This window comes from Stegostoma tigrinum, chromosome 21, assembly GCF_030684315.1.
Source record: "Stegostoma tigrinum isolate sSteTig4 chromosome 21, sSteTig4.hap1, whole genome shotgun sequence".
NCBI lineage: Eukaryota > Metazoa > Chordata > Chondrichthyes > Orectolobiformes > Stegostomatidae > Stegostoma > Stegostoma tigrinum.
This window is the reverse complement of record NC_081374.1, coordinates 5,492,965-5,517,373: the sequence shown is the minus strand read 5'-3', so window position 1 is coordinate 5,517,373 and position 24,409 is coordinate 5,492,965. Positions and strand designations below refer to the sequence as shown.

At 40.9% G+C, this 24,409-nt stretch overlaps 1 protein-coding gene across 3 annotated transcripts in view; it reads right to left on the bottom strand.

The window, feature by feature from the left end:
• rap1aa (RAP1A, member of RAS oncogene family a) overlaps nucleotides 1–24,409 on the bottom strand; it is a 147,317-nt gene that overhangs the window by 34,380 nt on the left and 88,528 nt on the right. For all 3 annotated transcript variants that reach the window (XM_048553553.2, XM_048553555.2, XM_048553554.2), the window contains 2 exons: nucleotides 15,527–15,595; nucleotides 2,909–2,965 (listed from right to left, as the gene is read on the bottom strand). In XM_048553553.2, coding sequence (XP_048409510.1) covers nucleotides 2,909–2,965; nucleotides 15,527–15,595 — 126 coding nt within the window. The remainder of the gene's footprint in view (nucleotides 1–2,908; nucleotides 2,966–15,526; nucleotides 15,596–24,409) is intronic.

The following is a 24,409-nucleotide window of genomic DNA, read 5'->3' as shown; positions in this document are numbered from 1 at the left end:
GGGGGGGGGGGGGGGGTGCAGAGTCACGGTCCTTGAAGAACGAGGATATCTGGGATGAGCGGGAGTGGAACGCCTCATCCTAGGAGATGCAGCAGAGGGTCTTTAGGCCATCTGCATGGGGAATGCAGGTGTATAGGGACTGGACGCCCATGGTGAAAATGTGGTATTGGGGGTCAGGGAATTGGAAGTTCTGGAGGAGGTGGTGGTGTCTTGGACGTAAGTAGAGTGTTCCTGGACCAAGGGGGAGAAAATGGAGTCTAAATAGGTGGAGAGGAGTTCAGTGGGGCAGGAGCAGGCATAAAAAATGGGTCAATCAGGACAGGCAGGTTTGTGGATTTTGGGAAGGAGATAGAAGCGGGCCGTGTGGGGTTGGGGAACAATGAGGTTGGAGCCAGTGGGTGGGAGGTCACCTGGAGGTGATGAGGTTGTGAATGGTTTGGGAGATGATGGTTTGGTGCTTGGGGGTGGGGTCATGATCCAGGGAGTGGTAGGTGGCAGTGTCAGAGAGATGGCATCTGGCCTCAGCAATGTAAAAGGTCAGTGCACCATACTACAACTGCACCTCCCTTGTCTGTGGATTTGATCGAGAGGTTGGGATTGGAGCAGAGGGCTGCACGTTCTGCAGGGGAGGGGGGTTGGAGTGGGTGAGAGAGGTGGAGAGGTTGAGGCGATTGATATCTCAACGGCAGTTGAAGATGAAGAGGTTGAGAGAGGGTAGGAGGCCTGGGGTTGGTGTCCAGGAGGGCTTGTGTTGGAGGTGGGTGAAGGGGTCAGTGGACGCGGTGGGGGGGGCGGGGGGGGGGTGGGGGGGGTAAGGCTCATGGTTAGAGAAGTAAGCGTGGAGGCGGTGGAAAAACTGCTCCATGTCCAAACATGACTGGTATTTGATGTGTGGGTGGAGGGAGACAAAAAAAGGTGAGCAAGCAAGCCCCTTGCTGAGGTCAGCGAGACTGTATAGAGTTATCCACTAAAATCGGACCAGAAGCTGGACTGTATCATTCAACTGCTATGCCAGAATTTGGGATTGCATGTAAACAGCACAAAAATAAAATGCGCTATGCAGAATCATCAGGAACATGTCAGATAGGCCTTGGCTTTTACTGGCCTGCAGTTCTTTGCCAGGCTTCCAATTCAATTGGATTTTGACGTCACTGGCACTTGGATGGAACCCAAAACTTTTTACCACTTTTGTTTATTCACCAGTCTCAGTCATTCCATTATGTAGATAACTGAAATTCTGCCATTTATAGGAACAGGCAACTCCTTCCGCACTAGAAAGTAAATCCATAAGTAAAATCTAGAACCAAGAATTCTCCAGAACGTTCACCAAATTAAATCATAAAGGCTTAAGAAAATAGCAATCTAATTGTAATTTTTGGATTTAAACCCAGAAAAAACGAATCAAAAATTATGTATTGAAACTTTTTAAACAGGTACTCTCCACAAATTTGAGAAAATAAACACCTGAACTATCAGAAGTTTACTCTATTACCATATTGCCTGTGTAGTCAACTGAGGGTGCTAGTAAGATGGCTTTCCACGAGCGTTTTATTTAAATGCAAAGTTGCATTATTACTTCAGTGATTTTTGCTGCAAATAAAGAATTAACACTGTGTATACCCCCTGCATTACATTTATATTAGTGTGCTTTCACGTTGATTGTGCAGACCTCCTGATCAACCAGCATACTCCTGGGCCCAGTTGGTGCCTCTTAAAAGTATTTACAAGTACAGGAAAGTTCTACAGAACCGAAGCACAAGAATTACAATGAACTCCACCAGGGGTTTTAATAATTGCTTAGAAGATATTTTAACTATGGAGGTGGCTAAATGACTACATGCATCATGTTATTTTCAGATAGACTGCTTGGCTTCATTCTGATCCCTTCATTAAGCTGTATTATGGCAGAATATCTATTATATAACTGATTAAACAATAATCAATCAATCTCTCACACATGAATCAAACACACAAGTGCATACTACATAAATGAACAGATACCAGAGTACTGACTAGAAGCAGTCTCCAGTATTGTTTACAGTTACATTTGTGTAGTTGCATTCAGGACTCAAGGGAAATATTTCACTAACTCACTGCATAACTTCACCTGGTCTTAGAACGTCACAAACTCTTTTCTGGACTTTCAATTTGGTAAAAATACCTTTAATATTCACTTAAATCTAGGCAAGAGTCTACTTCTCTGATTGTTCAAGACAAGGGTACTAAAGTACTACGCAAGGCAGCAAAGAGGAGCGTCAAACAGCAATGATACAGATAATGTTTGCACAGGGAAAGAAAAACAATACTGAAATTAGACAGTTCAGGTAGGATAGCATAGGTGTTTTGATACTGGGCAAGTAATTCACATCAACTTTAAATGTCATCATGGGAGGTTATGAAATAGAACTCAACAACACCGATGATTTGAGCAACAGTTTCACAAATTGTTGTATTGTCTCAAGAACTAAATTAGGTCATGAATGTCCTTCAAGGACCTTATACTCCTGCTCATTACTGTTGTCACTTTTAGCACACAAAGAAAACAGCTGAAGGCACAATCATCTTATCAAAATATCAGTCAGTTGTTCACAGACAGGTTGCACCAGAGGTATCTTGGACAGCTTAAAACTTGCCATTCAAACAGAAGTAAAAGTTGAACATCCTTTGAAAGGCAAAGTCATCATTCCAGACACTGAAGGAACAGTTTCTCCCTAGCACGTTCTACGTTCATATTGTTTGAAATAATCTGCATCTTGAAAAGGTGGAGAGGAGAGAATGAAAAGCAGCTATAACATTAATTCTTGTCAAGTTTGCAAACTGGCCAATAGAGCCTGTATAAAGTTTATGAAATGTAGTGTAATAAAAACATTTTTGTTAGGAACTAAAAATTTGTACAAAAATGATTTACCGTTCCTGCTGTGTCGAGGATTTCAAGCATACACTGTTGGCAGTCTACTTCAACTTGCTGCAAAAACAAAACAGTACATCTTAGCAAAATCTGTTCACATTAAATAGCTCAGCAAGAATGTTAATTGTACCTTTTATGTATTCATAACCAAATGCTCAATATCTCACTGGCAGCTACTGTACAAGGATAGGAATAGAATTCTTTGAGCCTTCTCAACCAGTTCATGGCTGATGAATATCAATCCCATTAAATCACCTTTTATTCTTAATCCTCAAATACTCTTGCCTAATAAACATCTACTCATTTCAAACTTGTAAAATTAACTTGCCTACAGCAGATTTTGAGGGCTGTCATCTGTGCAGACCCTATTCCAACTTGAACAAATAAATTTGATGACTAGGCCCCTTTTCTCTGAAATGTTCTCAGCAGACCAAATAGAAACTCTAAGGCTCAAATCCTTCACTCACTTCAAGACTTTGATCAGACTTCAAATTGGAATTTTTATTTTAAGTGAGCTGACTGGATGCATTTTAAAGGAAAAAAATAAGCTTTTTAAAAAGGAAATACCACTTGCCTTTTAAGTTTTCTTCTGCTTCATAACAGGCTCAGCATGTACAATGATCAACTGAAGTAAGAAATCATGAATTTGTGCCATTGACTGGGTGGAGAACACGAGAAGGGCACACAAATTTGGAAATTCTGATGCAAGACCTTTAAGCTATACATGAAAATCCTTTGTTTTCAATCTGGTCACATTTTAAACACCCACTTTGCATCCATACTTCAAATACGAGCCAAAACTAGGTCTGGCAATTTCAAATTTTTGAAGTTTACTTTCCATATCTGACTAACAAACTAGGTGAACCTTGACCTTGTCAGATTGAGCGATTCCTATGCGTTAAGTCAGGATGCAAATTTGTTTTGCGAGCCTTACTATCACATTCCTGCTTTGAGCACCGAACACCCGATTTTGAAAAACTTTAGCATTATTTTGTGCACAAGATGAAGCATTTTGACACTTGAGAAATTGAAATGTTGATTTGAAACCTTGTACCAGTTTTATGTGCTACTTAGCTTAATTACATATTAATGCATTAATTTTGGAAAAGCACCCACTACTGCAATGACTGTCTTATGTTCCACACTAGCCATCTTGTGGTCTAAATGAGATTGCCAACCAAAGCTAAATTAAGCAGGACAGCATCACACTGCTTGGATTAATTCTGCTAAATTTACTGTCAATTTTATAATTAAAGTAGCATGATATTATACTGCAGTTATTCTAGTTACAATAATGTCAAGGCAATTTATCAAGCTCAGCTGGTTAGATCTATTATTGAATGAATTTTGATAAAATGAAACTATTTTCACTTCTGCATAGCAAATCAGAAGTGAAAAAAAATGCAGTCACCAAAAGTCCCAGATGACAAAATGTGAAGTCTCAAGTTTTTTTTTCCCCCCAGTTGAAATTGCATTGAAATAAACTCAGCACATCGGACTGTCAGAAAAAAGTTCAAGAAACTCAAAATTACTGCCAAACCGATTTTTTTTCCCCCCTCTTAAAAAATGTGGTAGGCCAAAGTTGAATATTTACAGGAGAACTACAATTCTTATTGTATTCCAACTTTTAAAGTCAGCAAGATCAAAAACAACTTCTGCTGGCACATTCTTCTCTTGGAAGCTCCAATTTGAGCTGGATTACAATCCCTCAAAGGCTTCAGTGACCTTCTGGTTCTTCGGTGTGAGAAACATTAACTTATATTGACATCAGATTTCAGGAGGCTTTGGGCCAAAGTGGAAACCACTGCAAAGCCAGATCCAACAACTCACTAAATTTTTAAGCAAGTGTCAGACAACAGTGAGGAACAGAAACTAAAATCAAGTCTATCAACTCAAATGAGGCAGTTGGCCAATTATTAGCACTGCTTCAAGCAGGCAGGTCCCCATTTAGCACCCTGTTGCTAGAAATTCCAATTTAATCTAATTGTACTATGGTAGTCAGCAAATACCCACTCCGGTTCACAACAGAAAAGTGGTTGCTTTGTCTATTTGAAAAACATTAGACATTCAAACACCATTCTCACTACCCCAACGTTAATTATAGGAACACTGAACTCATTTAACTGCATATAATTGCACCCAGCAATACATTTGAAGAGAAGGAAGTACACCAGAAAGGGTTTGAAGGATACGCTTAAACAGGTAGATCAGTGGGAGGTAGCTGGACTGTTCCATTTACACCAATCAGCTGACTGAATGGCCTATCTGTGCCCAGTAAAAGGTGTATGATATTATATAAAGCTGTAGGACAAGTCCATTTGTTCAATGGCACCATAAATGCAATTTTAAAAATCTTCAAATCCTATACTGTTGGAGCCTCTGTCCCAATTGTCTTGTGGAATCTAGGGATGACAAATTTCATGTAAATTCAAAACATACTGCCTTACAAGTGGACAAACAAAATTATATTCTGGTGCTGGAATGTTACTGTAGCCTACATTACCACATCCCAGAGCAACTGCGCTTAACATTGGATCATATGAAGCTGCTATTCAACTTACAGCTTGGAACTCCATTCTTAATTCAGGGGACTTCAGAGTACACCTGATCAGAACAATCCTTAAAAAACACCAGCAAATCAGGAGGTTGACTTGAAGCAGTTCAAGGCAGCACCTCACCAACACCTTCTCAAGGTTGACTAGGTCAATAGATGTTGGTCCAGCCAACAATGTCTACATCACATGACTTAAAGATAAACTGAAGTGTTATAAAATTGCAAATGAAATAGTTACTGGTTTCCTTTCTGGTTATAGGTTTCCTTCAGCAGCCTGCGCTTGTGTTGCCTCTGATTGACCATTCTGAAATATTGTTCTTTCAGTGAACAAGAGACCCGAAGTTTTTACTCAACTAAATTAGCCAGCTGTCAATTTATACAGTTGCACCACCTTTTCAAATAGAAAGTTCAGATCCTCAACAATGAAAAAAATCTAAATTTTCCTTTTAACTATTTAAATCTACAGCCTCTAAATTAGTGACCTACTTACCAGGAAGAATTATTTTTCTGCATATGCTCTATCAAAACCTCTCTACCATAAAACCCTCTTCAGTGAGCTCTCAATTTCAACACCCCAAGGAAATAACTGAAAAGTTTACTAACTGCTCCACAACAAGTTTTATCTCCCCAATTAAATCTTGGTAAGACTTCATAGCATCCTTTCAGAGGTGGGTTTAAACTAATTCAGCAGGGGGATGGGCACCAAAATTGTAGTTCGACTATAGAAAAGGTTGAGAGTAGGGTGGTCCTAAATAAAGTTTCAGGGAAGCAAGATGGCACCGGCAAGCAAGAAGTTGGATTGAAGTGTGTCTACTTCAATGTCAGGAGCGTCTGGAATAAGGTGGGTGAACTTGCAACATGGGTTAGTACCTGGGACTTCGATGTTGTGGCCATTTCGGAGACATGGATAGAGCAGGGACAGAAATGGTTGTTGCAGGTTCCGGGATTTAGATGTTTCAGTAAGAACAGAGAAGATGGTAAAAAGGGCAGAAGTGTGCCATTGCTGGTCAAGGACAGTATTACAGTTGCAGAAAGGATGTTTGGGGACTCGTCAACTGAGGTAGCATGGGCTGAGGTTAGAAACAGGAAAGGAGAAGTCACCCTGTTGGGAGTTTTCCTACAGGCCTACAAATAGTTCCAGAAATGTAGAGGAAGGGATAGCAAAGATGATTCTCGATAGGAGTGAGAGAGACAGGGTAGTTGTCATGGGGGACTTCAACTTTCCAAATATTGACTGGGAACACTATAGTTCGAGTACTATAGATGGGTCAGTTTTTGTCCAGAGTGTGCAGGAGGGCTTCCTGACACAGTATGTAGATAAGCCAATAAGGGGCTAATGGTAAGATTCTTGGTAGTGTAGATGAGCAGAGAGATCTGTGTCCATGTACACAGATCCTTGAAAGTTGCCACCCAGGTTGACAGGGCTGTTAAGGCGGCATACAGTGTTTTACCTTTTATTAATAAAGGGATCGAGTTCCGGAACCAAGAGGTTATGGTGAAGCTGTACAAAACTCTGGTGCGGCCGCACTTGGACTATTGTGTACAGTTCTGGTCACTGCATTATAAGGAGGATGTGGAAGCTTTGGAAAGGGTGAAGAGGAGATTTACTAGGATGTTGCCTGGTATGGAGGGAATGTCTTACGAGGAAAGGCTGAGGGACTTGAGGCTGTTTTCATTAAAGAGAAGGTTGAGAGGTGACTTAATTGAAACATAAAATAATCAGAGGGTAGGAAGAGCCTTTTTCCTAGGATGGTGACGGCGAGCACGAAGGGGCATAGCTTTAAATTGAGGGGTGAAAGATATAGGACAGATGTCAGAGGTAGTTTCTTTACCCAGAGTAGTAAGGGAATGGAACGCTTTGCTTGCAACGGTAGTAGATTCGCCAACTTTAGGGACATTGAAGTCATCATTGGACAAGCATATGGACGTACGTGGAATAGTGTAGGTTAGATGGGCTTGAGATCGGTATGACAGGTCGGCACAACAGAGGGCCGAAGGGCCTGTACTGTGTTGTAATGTTCTATATTTCTTTCATGAAGTCTGCCCAGCAGTATTGCAGCCAAAGACCAACTTTGATGTAAAAAGTTCTCAACTCTAATTGTAACCCTCTACTTTTTCTTCACATACTTCCTTTAAAAGCCACCTTAAATCAATTTTTGTTATCTTTAAGGACCCACATATGGGCATCAAGGTTTCCATCCTTCCCTATATTTATCCAAAACATACTGTTCAGACTTCAGCGACATTTGTGAAATTGATACACTTAAGTTATCAAATTACACTATACATAAACTCATATTAAGATATTTCATTGATAGTGATAATGGGAAGTGCAGATGCTGGAGAATCCAAAGATAATAAAATGTGAGGCTGGATGAACACAGCAGGCCCAGCAGCATCTCAGGAGCACAAAAGCTGACGTTTCGGGCCTAGACCCTTCATCCCGAAACGTCAGCTTTTGTGCTCCTGAGATGCTGCTGGGCCTGTTGTGTTCATCCAGCCTCACATTTTATTATCTTAAGATATTTCATGATGTGTACCATGATCATTGAAATTTTGTGATATGTTAATCGAATGTTAAACTTGGTGCCAAACACATGCTACTTTTTAAAATAAGCTATTACGTTTAGGTCACACTTGTAACTCCAGTGGATCTAGCTTTATAGGAAACAAAGGCAAACTAATGATGACTGGGGAGAAGAAATAACCTACAGTTCCGTGGACCTTCTATTAGGACATACAAATTAAGGTTGGGTCATGGGGAAGCTAGTAGCACCTTTCCCATTGGCCAAGAGTTGAAAATATCAAACTAGACACTTAACTGTTCTAATTTAGGTGCAAGGATTTGTGCAGAGTCCAATTATTGTCACAGAGCTACTTGCAGAGTGTAAAAAAACAGAACCATAATAGTGACAACTTTGTGCTTACCACAAGATACTTTGTTGGGGATCATTTGTCTGGATTTAGGACTGGGCACTTGCAAGTCATTAACTGTTATGAAACTGGGTACAGCACTTGTGATTTGGAGGCAGGAAGTTAGAATTTGAAGTTTGCACCATGTGAGGGTGAAAACAGTGCACAATCCCTTTAAAAAGATCATGTGCTTTTCGTGCTTAGAGATTTAAAATGGACACCTGAGAGGTGAAGCTTGAAAGTTTGCAAGTAAACAAAATGCCTGAATTGAAATATTTGTATTGAAAGACCGTACAATTAGAAGGCCAAGCAGCAGTCTTTACCAAGACAACAGGCTTTTGAATTTAGGAAATTTGAACCAGGCACTTAAATACCAAAAACCTATTAAATTTAAATTGTCAAAAACATAGGACCAACCCTGTAAGAAATATTGTTGTAATCAGGGGTATAAAACAGCAGCTGGACAAAACTCCAGAGCTAGCTGCCATCTCCAAAGCTAACAGCACTTAGCTCTCGAGGGGATTGCTGGCTGTCACAACCTCATCTATGTCTTAAAGTAAGTGGCATTTAAGTAACAATAGGAAGAACTGTACCAATAGTTAATGTGTAACAGAAGACCCAGAGAAGCACAGAACATTCTAGAAGAAACTTAACTTGACTAATTTCAACATACTAAATTCCATATATTTTGTTAAATAAGTGGTACTTCTATTTATTGAAGCAGCATACCATTAAAATCTTGCTTTATTTAGGAACAGTCAGGAGTTAGAAGGGATTTGGTTTGTTAGTAGTTCAGTTAATTTGTTCACTGTAAGAATTAGATAAATAAATTGTTACTTGTTGATCTTAAAGTGAATGTTAGGGATTTATTTAACCACTAAGTTGGCAAAAAGCAGGCTACACTACTTTTGCAGATTATGGGGAGGTGCTATCCTCTTTAGATGTTTCAATTTTAGTACGGGGGGGGGGGGGGGGTCTACCTTTACCTTACAACATTATACAGGTATTACCAGCCAAGGGTTGGCAAAACTAGAGTCACAGTCATACTGCATGAACAGAGACCCTTTGTCCACCCTATGGTCCAGCATATGGCTCATGCTGATCAAGTTTTCCAAACTAGCTTCATTTGCGTGCATTTGGGCTATCTCCCTCTAGAACCTTCCTATTTGTGTACCTGTCCAAATGTTTTCTAAATACAACTGTACCTGCACTAACCATTTCCTCGGGCAGTTCATTCCACATATAAGCCATCCTCTGAAAAATTTGCCCCTTGAGTCCCTTTTAAACCTTTCCCTCACCTTAAAGCTGCACCCTCTAGTTTTGAATCTCCTACCCTAAAGGAAACACCACAATCATTGCCCCTCATGATTTTAAAAGCCTCTGTAAGGTAAGGTCACCCCTCAGTCTCTTACACGCCAGTGAAAAAAGATCCTAGCCTATACAGTCTCTCCTTATAACTCAAACCTTCCATGCCCAGCAACATTTTTGTAAATCTTCTCTTTATACACTCAACTTAATAATATTCCTTCCTACAGCAGGGTGACAGGGGGCTGTACAGAGTACTTCAAGTGGCCTCACTAACACCTTGTACAAAAAGGTAATCGTTGAGTGTGCAAGACATAGCAAATGACAGAACACTTAGCATCAGGCTGCTGTGAATAATGGAGCATCAGCAGTTGAAAGATAGACTGGGAAGTTGTGATAAGAAAGGGTCTGCTAGAATTAGTCTTATAGGTTCAAAGAAATTTGAATGTATATTAAGGATTAAGTTGATTAGGCTAAATTTTAAAAAGGGTACTAATCAAGAGACCAAGTACAGAAAAATAGCATACCAGTTCTCCATTAGTCCTAAGTTGATAAACTTACTTGTCTAAATTTAGCCCCGTCTGCACATTTCACCTTAAGCCATCCGCTATCAGAGTCTACTTGTCAAAAGTTTTATAGTAATTTAAAAGCTTTTAATGTTGTTGTGCCCTATACTCAAGTCTGCAATCAAAGTTCATGAAGCAAACAGATAGATAATGGCTGATCTTTCCTCTAAGTAAACGGAGGGACACTTGCAGGGCTGAATACAGTACGATGGCAGACCATCTTCATGACAATCAGCTTTCTAATGGATACAGTCTAACACATGGAGGTGGTAACTGGTTCAATAAAATTGCCCTGCAGAGACTGCAGTTGTAACAATGATTGTGGGCATTATATTTTAGAATGCAATTAAGTTTCATTTATTTTTCTGAAGCTAAACTGATAAATGAGCAGTGGAAACAATCCTAATCTAAAACAGCAAACTTTAGATGATTTAGCATTTTTGTAGCAGGAAAACCGGAGGCCAGACCAGCAAGGAGAATATTACAGATTAGTGGTTATCAGAACTTGTAACGGATCCCTCAACAATAGAATTCTGCGAAAAACAAAAACAGACTGATATTAAAACAGAAAATGCTAGAAGTACTCAACCTACTGAAAAATTGTTACATCTAACTTCTTCCAATTTCAAAGAAAAAGTTGACCCGAAACCAACTGGCATCTCTCTCCATACAAGTTTCTGGCTTACTAATTTCCTCTAGCATTGTCTTTTTAATGCAAATGTACAGCAGGTTTAAACATGCAGAGGGTTGTAATGGGGAAATACACAGTCAAATAGCATGCAACAACAGGAATCAACATTAAGATACTGTTTGGAGTTACAGTTTCAACTGATTTTATTTTTTAAAATCCATTCAAAAAAGGTAATGGGTGTCACTGGCTAAAACAGCATTTACTGTCCATCCTTAATTGTCCTCTGTACAATCAAGAGTCAACTATATTGTTGAGAGTCGTACATAGGCTAGACCAGGTAAGGAAGGACCTAAACAACATGAGTATCAGAGGGGCTTTCATGGCAATTGAAAATAGCTTCACAGTCATTATTAGTTCTAGTAACACTAATTTTCTAAAATTGATACTTTACTTAATTTTTCAAAGTGGCATGGAGTTAAGCTGGTCATCAGCCAACCACGCCAAGGGACTACTTAAAAGCAGGAGACAATAATAGAAATTGCTGGAAGAGCTCAGCTGGTCTGACAGCATCTGTGGACAGAAATCAGAGTTAATGGTTCACATCGAGTGACCCTTCCTCACTGTTGGGCATTGCCCAAAAACAAAATGATGGCTACAACATTTAGTTGCTTCGAGGTGGTAGAAAGCCTTTTGATTGGGCTGGCGCAGCTTTGTAGTAAAGGTTCACTGACGATCGTGTTAGCTAGCCAAAAGGAATATGCAACTCTACCTAGTTCACTTTACAAGCTACAGCACAGAAGTGGGCCAGCCAACTCAGTCTATACTTGCATTTCAGTCCACTTCTCATTAACTTTTATTTTCTAACATACCAATCAGTCTATGTTATGTACTTAACTAGGTTTACTTAAATATATCTATGAAAGCCACATTTTACAACTTTTGAGTAATGGCCTTCTTGCTGCACATCTTGTATTTAGTGAGATTTTTATTTCACTCTAGGAACAGGGATAGGACATTCAAGCCCGCTCCATTCAATATGATTGCAGCTGATCTGCCTATATCCCTTAATACGTTGAGTAAAAATTTCTCAGATTTAAAGTTAACAATTGAATTAGCATCATTTAAAGGAAGAGAATTCCAAATCTCCATAACTCTGTACCACAGAAGTGCTTTCTGACATCTCTTGAATAGATTGGTCCTCATTCTCAGACTATGCCCCCAGTTCCAGAATCTTCAATCAGGGGAAACAGTTTATCTACCTAGTATTTCTATTAATAACTTGAAGGTCTTGATTACATCACCTCAACCTTTTATAGAACATAGAACAGTACAGCACAGTACAGGCCCTTCGGCCCACCATGTTGTGCCGTGGATTAATCCTAATCCAAAATTAAAATAACCTAACCTACATTCCCCTCAATTCACTGCTGTCCATATGCATGTCCAACAGTCGCTTAAATGTCACTAATGACTGCTTCCTACTACAATGACACAGAGTAAATAATTGGATCTAAGGTGTGTAATCCAGGGGTTGTCACAAAACCATTAAACTGCAAATTCTCTTTCATTATTCCCAAAAAGCCTTAAAAAGGAGATCAGAAGATGCAATTCTTTGACATACATGTTGGAGCCATCTGTAACATTAATAGCTCAGCTTCAGGTAATGCTGAAATATTCATTTCATCTTGGAATAGATTATTCCAATACAATCCTGACCAGATTCAAAAGTTCTATCTTCTGTAAATCTCTCAACATCCTAAGTTGATGCCTGTGCTCATTTCCTGACTCATACGTAGTCCTATTAATCACTGTGCTCACTAACCTATATTTACATTCCCACCGTAAAAATTGTTGGCAAGCTCCTCATGGTGTCATTCCTCACTACCCTTGCTGTTTTACAGTAGGCAGCCTAATCTCTTCTCTTAATTGGGCTTCAGGGGTAGGTTATCATTGTTGCAAACTTGTATCGAACTCCTTCCAGGGCCAAAACACCTTTCCTAAGGTTTGGTACCCAGATCTGTTCACAGTACTTAAGTGCATTCTAACCAGGGTTTTGCATAGCTGCACCGTAATGTTTGCATCCCTATATTCTAGTCCTTTAGATATCAAGGGCAGCATTCCACGAGCCTCCACTATTTTCTGCACTCACTCGTGAGATTTTAAACGTTGTATGTCCTGAACCCTCAAATCTCATTGGGCAACCACTGTATTTAACAGTGAGCCTTCTAAAAATTCCTGATCCATCCTTTGTCTGAAATCAAAACCCTAAACCTGCCTACATTAAAATGGCATCTGCCACAGCTTTTCCCATTCAATGAAAATATCCTACTGTAATTTTATGCGGTCATCAACACCGTCTACAATGCTGCCCAACTGTCATCAGTAAATTTGGATATTTGATTCATTAATGCCATTATCCAAGCTTGCACTGAATAATCAATAATTGAGGCCGCAACTGACTCCTGTGGTACACCATTAGTCACATTCAGTCAATTTGAATATTTATGCTGCATTACAATTGTCAACACAACTAATTTCCTACTCATGTCAGTAATGTGTATGGGCTTCCACCTTTGCTAACGGCTGTATGTGGAACTTTATCAAAAGCCTTCTGGAAGTCCACAAATAAATTCCATCAAATTATCTCTGTCCACCACATACGTCACCTCTTCAAAAAATAATGTTTGTCAGGCATGGCTTATTCTTCATGAATCCATGCTGATTAACAAATTGATGTGATCAATTACCCCATCCCTATTTATAGACTCCAAAAATTTCCAAGCACAGATGTCAGACTAACTGGTCTGTAATTTTTTGTTTTCCATTCTTAAAGGGTGGAGAGACATGAGCAAGTTTCAATCTCTAGGGGCAACTCCTGATCGTGGGAACTCAAGATTATGGTTAGGGCATCAGCAATGTGCTTTCCTTCCTTCTACTCATCGATAGGAACCATCAAATCCTGGAGATTTGTCATTCTTCGGTTCTGTTAGCTTCCCCACAATTGATCATTTACTCAAGTTAGTTTTATTTAGACTACATCCCTGATCCTCTTTATTTCTTTGGGACTTCTGGCAAGCTACTCTCCTTTTATGCTTTGAATACTGAAGCAAAAGTCAGCAGGTCTACAATTCCAAATTATTGGTGGCAATTTCTCCATACTCAGCCTTCAAAGAGGCAATAGTACTCTTAACTAGCCACATTCCTTTTATGAAAGTATTATTGCCTCATACGTCCTCTGCATGTTTCCTTTGCGATCCTTTAGCCACGCAAAAGTCCTTTTAATTTTATGCTGTCCTTTACTACACCAATGTACATGATTTTTTTTTAAAAAAGCATGAGGCACAGTTTTTCCCTTTTCAAGCATTAAAACTACTGAATAGCAAACATCTTGGAATATGGTCCACTGTTTTTACTCTACCTCGTAGCAGAGCTTGCAAATTTACTGTGGACAGTCTTTGACTCATCCCATTGAATTCTGGCTTAAATCTGAAAATTCTAGAATCCAATCTTTGCTCATCTCTTTCAAATGCTACACAAAACTCAATCACGTTACAATCACTATTTGACAAAATGTTCACAAGCAAGGCCACTAATTAAAATTAGACCGATTGCTCACTACTAGATCCAATATTTATTGTCCCCATGTCACATCCATGACATTGCCATAATAAACTATCCCAGACTGGAGAAATTCACAAACTTTTAGCAAGTGCTACACTGGTACAATCAGCACTTTGAGCTGCTACCAGGTGGTCTATGAACATGTTGTAGTTTTAGCTCCTTTATGGGTCCTCCCATAAAAGGTTTTGGCTGGGTGATTTGCCCCTCATTACATCCTTCCTCACTACAGGAGTGATTCTAAGTCAGTAATGCTATTCCACCCCTTTGTCATTTTTTTGATTAGATTAGATTCCCTACAGTGTGGAAACAGGCCCTTTGGCCCAACAAGTCCACACCACCCCCTGGAGCATCCCACCCAGACGCATCCCCCTATAACCCACACACCCCTGAATACTACAGGCAATTTAGCATGACCGATCCACCTAGCCTGCACATCTTTGGACTGTGGGAGGAAACCACAGCACAGGAAACCCACACAGACACGGGGAGAGAGTGTGCAAACTCTGCACAGACAGTCGCCCGAGGCTGGAATCGAACCTGGGTCCCTGGTGCTGTGAGGCTGCAGTGCTAACCATTGAGCCACCCCTTTTTCTCCATCCGTTCTGTAAAACTTAACCTGGAATGTGTAGTTCCCAGTCCTGAAGTGCAGCCATGTCGCCATTATGGCCACTAGAACAGTTTTCCAACTTGAAACCATTACCTGCAACTCAATTTGCTCCTTACATTTCGTGTATTTGTATAAAGACTAAATTTTGGCGGTGCATGCTATCCTCTCATTCAGCAAATTACTTCTCCCCCCTGCCTTGCTCAGTACACTTTTTATACTCCTGCCTGGTTCACTCTATTAACCACAATCTTCTCTTCACATGGTGACCTGTGCTCTTCTTCCCCACCCCAGGCACCTGAGCTTAAAGCCTCCTCAGCAATTCAAAGCTGAGTTATATTTGTCTCTGCGGAAAGGTCATGTACATATACCACCATATGCTTTTCTCTCCTACACCACTCTCCAAGCACACATTTAGTCTCACCTTTCTGTAGGAGTCTTCTATTGTTGGATCATACTTTTCAACAAAAATCCCCTGAACAAACTGTACAGTCTGGAAGGAAAGAAAACAACGCATCAAAAGAGTGTATCAAAATAAATTATAATAATAATAATAGTTGCAACATTTCAGGAGTTAAGCACTAGACTTTAGGAGGGGAGGCTTAAGGCATTCACTAGAATGTAACCCTCTATCCCTGGAACCTGTCATGAGGGTAAACTAGAAAATGTTGAGGTTGCTCCCCCTAGAATACAATGGGAGATTTGATACAGGTGTTTAAAATTAAGGTTTGGATGCAGTAAAAGAAGAGAAACTGTTTCCATTAGTGGGAGGGTTGATGATCAGACACGCACAGACTTATGACTGACAACAGGCAGAGACAAGAGGATAAACCTGTAAATGCAACAAGTGGTTAGAATCTAGAATACTCTACTGAAGTAAACTTCTGAAGAGGGAATTAGGATGGATGTTTGAAAAAAGGAAAAAAGCAGGTGAACTAATTGGATGGCTCTTTGTTTACCCTGGTCTTTTCATTCTCATTTTACGCTGTTGATTAAATTAGAATATTCGCCAAGAATAGGAAAAGTTAGAAGGAAACACAAAAGACTGAAAATGTTTAAGATGCCAGGTCAGGTGGTGTACAAAATAATTATATACATGTTCCAGTTCCAGAGGCACAAGTATCTCACCCACCCAGTGTCATACACAAATGGCAAAACAGCATCTAATCACTACAGTTACAGTGGACACGTGTTTTGATACAGCACTAGTACCAAAATCCACAAGGTCTAAACTTTAAGCACCGCTCAGCTGCCATTGCGTGAAGATTATGCTCATCATCGTAATGGCCTGTGTACAAGCTCGCTCAGCTGGAATTTGCATCACAAAACTCCATGGATTCTGCATCAAGCATCTGATTAATTACTAATAATGACTAAATGCTGATTTTTAACAACAGTTTTGTCAGGTAAGGGTAAAAGCTTAAAAGGAAATTGGAGCTGGACACAAGGCAGTCTAGGAAATCTTCATTAGCATTCCTCAAGAGCTTGACGGGTACAGGCTGAGGAGTTCCTCTCATTGGGACTTTGTCTGGTCCAAAAAAAGGGACACCAATTTAAACACAGATGAAGAGAATTTCTGAGGGATGAGTATCTTTGGAACTCCTTGCCACAGACAGCTGTGGGGCAGAGTCCTTACCTATATTTAAGGCTGCAATAAGTACATAGATTCTCGATCAGAGAACCAAGGGTTGCAGAGAAAACAGTGTGAAGCTGGATGAACACAGCAGGCCAAACAGCATCTTAGGAGCACAAAAGCTGACGTCTCGGGCCTAGACCCTTCAGAGAGGGGGATGGGGAGAGGATTCTGAAATAAGTAGGGAGAGAGGGGGAGGCGGACCAAAGATGGATAGAGAAGACAGGTGGAGAGGATACATCAGTCAGGGAAGATGGACAGGTCAAGGAGGCGGGATGAGGTTAGTAGGTAGGAAATTGAGGTGTGGCTTGAGGTGGTGGGGTCGGATTGTAGATGGCGGAAGTAAGTGTCGGAGGATGATGCGTTGTATCTGGAGGTTGGTGGGGTGATACGTGAGGACTAGGGGAATTCTCTTTGGGCAGCTATTGCGGGGGCAGGGTGCGAGGGATGTGTTGCGGGAAACACGGTCGAAGTTCTCAACCACTGCAGGGGAGGCTTGAAGGCGGCAGACATCTGGGATGTGCGAGAGTGGAATGCCTCATCCTGGAAGCAGGTGTGGCGGAGGCGAAGGAATTGGGATTAGGGAAGTGGAATTTTTGCAGGGGTGGGGGGGGGGGGGGGGTGTATATTCTAGGTAGCTGTGCGAGTCGGTGGGCTTGAAATGGACATCAGTTTCTAGCTGGTTGCCCAGAGATGGAGACAAAGGTGCAGGAAGGTGAGGGATGTGTTAGAGATGGCCCAGGTGAACTTGAGGTTGGGGTAGAGGTTCTTGGTGAAGTGGATGAACTGTTCGAGCTCCTCTTGGGAGCAAGAGGCAGCACCAATACAGTCAGTCAATGTAATGGAGGAAGAGGTGGGGTTTGGGGCCAGTGTAGATGTGGAAGAGGGACTGTTCCACGTAACCTACAAAGAGGCAGGCATAGCTTGGGCCCATGCGGGTACCCAAGGCCACCCTACCTTTGTCTGTAGGAAGTGGGAGGAATCGAAAGAAATTGTTGAGGGTGAGGACGAGTTCGGCTAGACAGATGATGGTATCGGTGGAGGGTTACTGGGTCAGGTCTGTGGGACAGGAAGAAGCCGAGGGCCTTGAGGCTATCTGCGTGAGGAATGCAGGTGTATAGGGACTGGACGTCCATGGTGAAAATGAGATGTTGGGGACCAGGGAATTGGAAGTTCTAGAGGAGGTGGAGGGCATGGGTGGTGTCACGGACATAGGTGGGGAGTTCCTGGACCAAAAAGGGGGAGAAAATGGAGTCCAAATAGCTGGAGATGAGTTTGGTGGGGCAGGAACAGGCGGAGACAATGGGTCGACCAGGGCAAGCAGGTTTGTGGATTTTGGGAAGGAGACAAAAATGGGCAGTGCGGGGGTTGGGGGACAAATGTTGGAGCCTGTGGGTGGGAGGTCACAAGGTGGAGGGTCTAGGCCTGAAACATCAGCTTTCCTGCACGGCCTGCTGTGTTTATCCAGCTTCACGCTTATCTCGGATTCTCCAGCATCTGCAGTTCCCATTATCTCTAGCATTACTGTTGTTTTGGTTTGCTTTGAACAGGAGGATGATTCTGGATGTAATTTGGGTCGCTGAGCTGGAAGGTTCGTTTTCAGACGTTTCGTCACCATTCTAGGTAACATCAGTGAGCCTCCGGTGAAGCACTGGTGTTATGTCCCACTTTCTATTTATGTATTTAGGTTTCCTTGGGTTGGTGATGTCATTTCCTGTTCTTTTTCTCAGAGGGTAGTAGATGGGCTCCAAATCAATGTGTTTGTTGATGGAATTCCGGTTGGCATGCCATGCTTCTAGGCATTCTCATGCGTGTTTCTGTTTGGCTTATCCTAGGATGGATGTGTTGTCCCAATCAAAGTGGTGTCCTTCCACATCTGTATGCAAAGATACTGTGGTAGTGGGTCATGTCTTTTTGTGGCTAATTGATGTTCATGTATCCTGGTGGCTAGCTTTCTGCCTGTTTGTCCAATGTAGTGTTTGTCACAGTTCTTGCAAGGTATTTTGTAAGTGACGTTCGTTTTGCTTGTCGTCTGTACGGGGTCTTTTAAGTTCATTAGCTGCTGTTTTAGTGTGTTGGTCGGTTTGTGGGCTACCCTGATGCCAAGAGTTCTGAGTAGTCTGGCAGTCATTTCAGAGGATGATTTCATAAGGGGTCTCCAGTGGCCAATACTAAGACCACTCCTTTTCATGCCATTTAAAACTGGCTTGAGTTCTGGTACATTTGGTACAATTTCAAGATTCCAAGAATACAAAACTTGCAAGTATTATGAACTGTGGTGGACACAGACTTCAAGACAACAATTTGCCATGAATTACAAGTGGGAGTAAACTACTTGATCTTTTGAGCTGCTCTGCCATTCAATAAAGATAGTGGCTGACCAGATTACTTCATATTTGTGCCTAACTCCAATGTTTTACCCCTTTGCTTATCACTAATCTATCCCTGCTTCTGAAAAAACTCATTCTACTTCCATCACCTTGAGTGTTTTAAAGGCACTAAACCCTCTGACAAACGTTATCATCTGAAAATGGGACATCTTTTCAAGACAGGGCGAAGTTTTAAGTTTACCAGAGGAAACATCCTTTTCGCATCCACCATCAACTTGTTTCAAATCAAGTCGCCTTCAATCAAAAGTCAAATCTTACTCCAAATTCAAGCCCAACCTATCCAGGCCTTCAACACATTCTGCTTATTCCAGATATTAGCTACTGATCCTTCTCTAAACACTCTGCAATAAACTTACTGCCTTCCTCCACTCTTGGCCTCACCAATGCCCTCTAATAACAAGCATAACTTTCTTACTTTTGCATTCAATTTCTTTAACAGACATTAAAAATTCCATTTGACTGTACTTGTTGTGCCTACATCTTCACCTTTTGCAATTCATATACTAGGATGCCTAGATCACTCTGCAAGCCAGAGCCCTGTAAACTCTACTTACATGTGGTTTGGTGCTCTTCCTGCCAAAATAGACAAATTCTTCATTTTCCAAATCATTGAAGATGACAGGGCAGTTTGAAACACTCACTTAAGCTCACATTTTATTTAAAAAAAGGGCATAAAATACAAAAACAAGGAAGTTAAGATGGACACTGGTTCCTCTTCAATTGGAGTATTCCTCCAACTCTGGGCACCACACTATAGGAGGGATTAAAGAGGATAGCGGGCACGTAGAAGATTTAGTAACACTCGTAGTGATGTGGGACTTCAATTACATGGATAAGGGTAATGTTCTCGTTAAACTGAAAATCAAGAGAAAATTTGATACAGGTCTTAAACTCTCAACAGGTCTGAACAAAGTAGCTACAGATAAACTTTGACGTTTGCAGAAACCAGAATTCTTAAAATGTAATCAAGAGCTTTCTAAGCGTGTGGAAGGCAGCCCAGCAAGAGGGGGACAGTCTTGGACTTAACTTTAGGGAATGAAGTTGGGCAAGTTGTTGAAGTACTGCTGCGATTTAGTTTTGCAAACAGTGATCATAATTCCATTAGATTCTATACTAAACTTGGAGTGTGGCCTGGAATCAAAATTCGAAACTGGGAGACGGCTAACTTTAAGAATAGCCAAGAGCAGATATTTTCAGTTAAATCTGTGTCAAAGTGGGAAACATTCAAGGAAGAAATAAGGACAGTAGGGCCAATACGTTTGAATATAGATAAGGGTTTGGACCAACTAATCCAGCAAATTCTGCATAGAGGGATGCACAGGATTTGGCAAAGAGAAAACAGAAGGCTTATGGTAGAAGCCAAGGGCTCAATACAAGAGTCCAAGAGGAGTATGCAACATGCTAGGGTGAACTTAATTAGGACAGCAAAAAATGGGGCAAAGGATACTGGCAGGTTTGATAAAGGAAAAATGTGAAGTTATTTTACAAGTACATAAATAAAGGATAACTAGGGAAGAACTAAGGTCAACTGCAGACCACAAAGATAATTTGTGGGTAGAGCAGGAGGATAGGTAGCGTTTCACTCAAGTACTGTGTATTAGTACTCAGAGGGACAGGTATATACAGAAAATCAGGGAGAAGGGCTGTGATAGAATTAAATAAGTCAGCAAGGGGGAGGGGGGGTTGAGTTGTACGACAGACTTAAAAGTAGGCAAAATCTCCAAAGTCGGGCAAAATGTATCCAAAGTTGGAAAGGCAAGGGAGCTGGCAATAAATTTTACATTCTTTTTGCCCATTAGGGGCAGGGTCAACGGACTGGAGGACAACCGGCATGGTACCAGTATTCAAGACGGGAGGAAGGGATAAGCCAGGAAACTATGGTCAGTATAACCTCAGTGGTGGGAAATACTGAAAAGCAATTTGGAGGGACTGAATTAATCTGCACTCGAACAGGTAGGGATTAAATCATAAACAATCAGCATGGTTCTATTAGGGTGGTCATGCCTGACCAAACTGGATTGAATTGTGTGAACAGGGCTGTGAATGCATAAAGGCTCTCATGGGAGATAAAAATGATTGTCAGAACCCATGCAATCCAAGAAAATTTAACTAATTGGCTTAGAATTGCACAAATGGCAGGAAGCAGAGGGTGACGGCCAACAGGGTGCTCTCATGACTGGAAATCAGTATACGCTGGGGTTCTGCAGGGATTAGTGTTGGGGCTCTTGGTGTTTATGATTAATAAACTTGATTAGATTTTAATGTAGGGGGCTGATCTGTAAATTCACAGATCATAATAAGAAAACTGGTGTGATGGTAAATAGTGAGAAAGATATAAAGAAGTTAAATCAGTGGCAAATGGATTGTCCAAAGTGATGCACTTGGGCAGGACAAACCAAGGAATACAAGCAGAGGATCCAAGGGACCTTGGTGTGTATATCTATCAGTCCCTAAAAAGGACTGGAAATGGCAGATGAAAAGGAGATTAAAGACTGCATGCAAAGAATTTAGGAGCAGGGAGGCTATGCTGGAATTATACAAAAGTGTGTTTGTTAGGCTACTGCACAGTTCTAGAATTCACAGTACAGAGAGATGAGAGAGCACTGGAGGGGGTGCAAAAGGAGATTTCTTAGGATGTTGCCCCAGCTGGAGTTTCAATTATGAAGAACAACGACTGGATAGACTGGGATTCTTTCCTGACAGCAGAAGACAACATAATTGAGATGTATAAAATTGAGGGGCACAGATCGGATACGTAGAAAGGAATGTTTCCCCATGATTAATGACGGGGTGGGGGGGGTGGTGGTATTGATTTAAAAAAAAAGGAGAGAGGCAGGATGCTAAAGGGGATGCAAGGAAACTTTCCTTCACAAAGAGGGTAGTGGTAATCTGACCGAGGCAGACACTCAACATTTTCGTATTTAAATGTACACTTGTGCTACCAAAGACAAAGGCTAAAAAGGACCAAGCTTTAGAAAATGAGATTAGAATAGAGGGGTCCTTGAACTTGACTGAAGCTGAATTGATCAGCCAAAGGGCTTTTTTTCCCCTGTGCTGTTGATTCTACGGTTCTACAGCGTCAAGAAACCAGGCAGTCCAATTTGAAAAAGGTGAAGGGTGAAAGAATCATAAGGAACAAAGTAGCAAGCACTTAGAATGCACCATCTTAAGAGTGTGATGGATGAGGATCATGGCCTGAGAATTAGATATAGAACAGAACAGAAAAAAGAAAAGAAAGATTAGTTGAGCTGCTGTTACAGACAGCTGGTATGGGCATGATGGGACAAATGACCTCCTTCTAGGTTGTAACCATTTTATACTCAGTACTGTCTCTTTTCTAGGTCACTGTTGAGTTGTCCTATTTCCTGCAGCAATAAAATTTTAAGTCCTGCGCAAGTGACAAAATCAGCACACAAAATCTAAGCAATAAGCAGAAATAAGACCTTCAAGTGTCAAGACTGCTTGTTGATTCAATAAAGATCTCAGTACAATGATTGCAAACAGGCTGAATAGCACTGTTCATTCAAAATCTGGAAAAAGTGCTTCAGAATTCAATGTTGAATGTCTGTAAAAAGGCCAAAGAATTTAAGTATGACCTTTTAACAACAGAAGAGCTAAAAAGGGTCAACTCAAGGAAATGTAATAGTTTTACTCAACTGTAAGGCACCAAACACTAGAACATTTCATTTAGTTCACTTCCATTTCATCAGCAGCACTTGAGATAAACAAACTAGTCACAATATTTAGAGTACTGCTGCCAATGAATGCAACATTGAACAGAGCAATTTGGTACTCAAGACATAAATGCTAAAGCAATGCACAGACACTGAAAAGCTGTTGTTAGGCAAATTGACTCCATCTTTAAAACAGTGATTCACGCCTACTTACAAGTAAGGACTGTTGACACCTAAAGCAGACAGCGACCAGCTGTTGAAGCAAACAAAACCAAACAGCCACCAGCCACTCCATGGATGCTCTCAGCAACCTAGTCTACGATTACATTCTAGGTGACAGAGGGGGAGTGTGTGGGGAGGAAGTGAGGGTCTCAATCAGGGAACAAAAAAGTAGAGAATTGCAAGTTAAGAATTTGGAAATTTAGGTATAACAACTGTTTAGCTTCGGCAATAGTTCCACCTGACTATAATAACATACCCCCAATTAAAACAGTCAATGCACAAACTTGTCTACATTTCCATGGCACAACTGGAGGTTCTCAATTAGAGTACAAAAAAATTAGAGTATTCAGAAATCTGATACGCTTATCAAAATGGACTGTAGGCTTTATGTTGACAGGAAAGCAAGAAGAACTACTCATTGGTGAAAAAATATTCAAATTCAAACAATACATCAAGACAGAGTTCTTGGACTTGGTGCTCTATCTGGAAGATTCAGTTTCAGACTCATTTTACCATAGAACCGCCGACAGTATGGAAGCAGGTCATTCAGCCTATCAAGTCCACCCTACCCAGACCTAATTCCCACCTTATCTCCCCATGGCTAATCCACTAAACCTCCACACCCCTGCACACTGTGCAGTTCAGTATTATTCATCCACCTTTCTTGTACTGCTGAACTGTGGGAGGAAACCAGAGTACCCAGAGAAAATTAATGACAGCCTATTAATTCAACTGAGTGAAAAAAATTATTTCAGGGTAAATAAATATTGAAGTATAGGCCTAACTGCTTAGTATAACCCCAGGCTACACAGCCATGCCTCAAGCGCAGTTTAAACATGCTAGCTTTTTCTAAAAAAAAACAGAACACACATTCAGCTCGTTAGCTCACCAAGTAAATACACTTCGAGAATTAACCAACTCACATTTATGGAGCACGTTATCAAAATAGCCAAAACACTTTACACCAAGTGGATTAATTTTTGAAGCACAGATGAAGAGAAATAGCAACAGTCAACTGCCATACAAGGATATCAAACAGCAATAGATGAATGGCCAATTCACTTTGTTTTGCTTGAACATGATCACCAGGACAGCAGGACAACTCCTCTATCCAGTAAGATTTACCCTAAGGCAAAAGGTTTGTATAAACCTTAACATGCCCTGATGCAGATTTCATACTGTTTGTGAAGGAAGAATGTCAAATTTCAAGTTAGCCACATTAGCTTTTTCTAGTCACATGCCTTGTGAATGCATCATTCCAGATTAGACAAATGTTAACAGACAGTTTCAGTCATAAAACTACTTTAAGTCAGAGTAGAGAGATCAAGATTGCCAGAGTAGAAACTCTTTGGCATTATAGAACAAAACAAAATGATATTGGATCAACT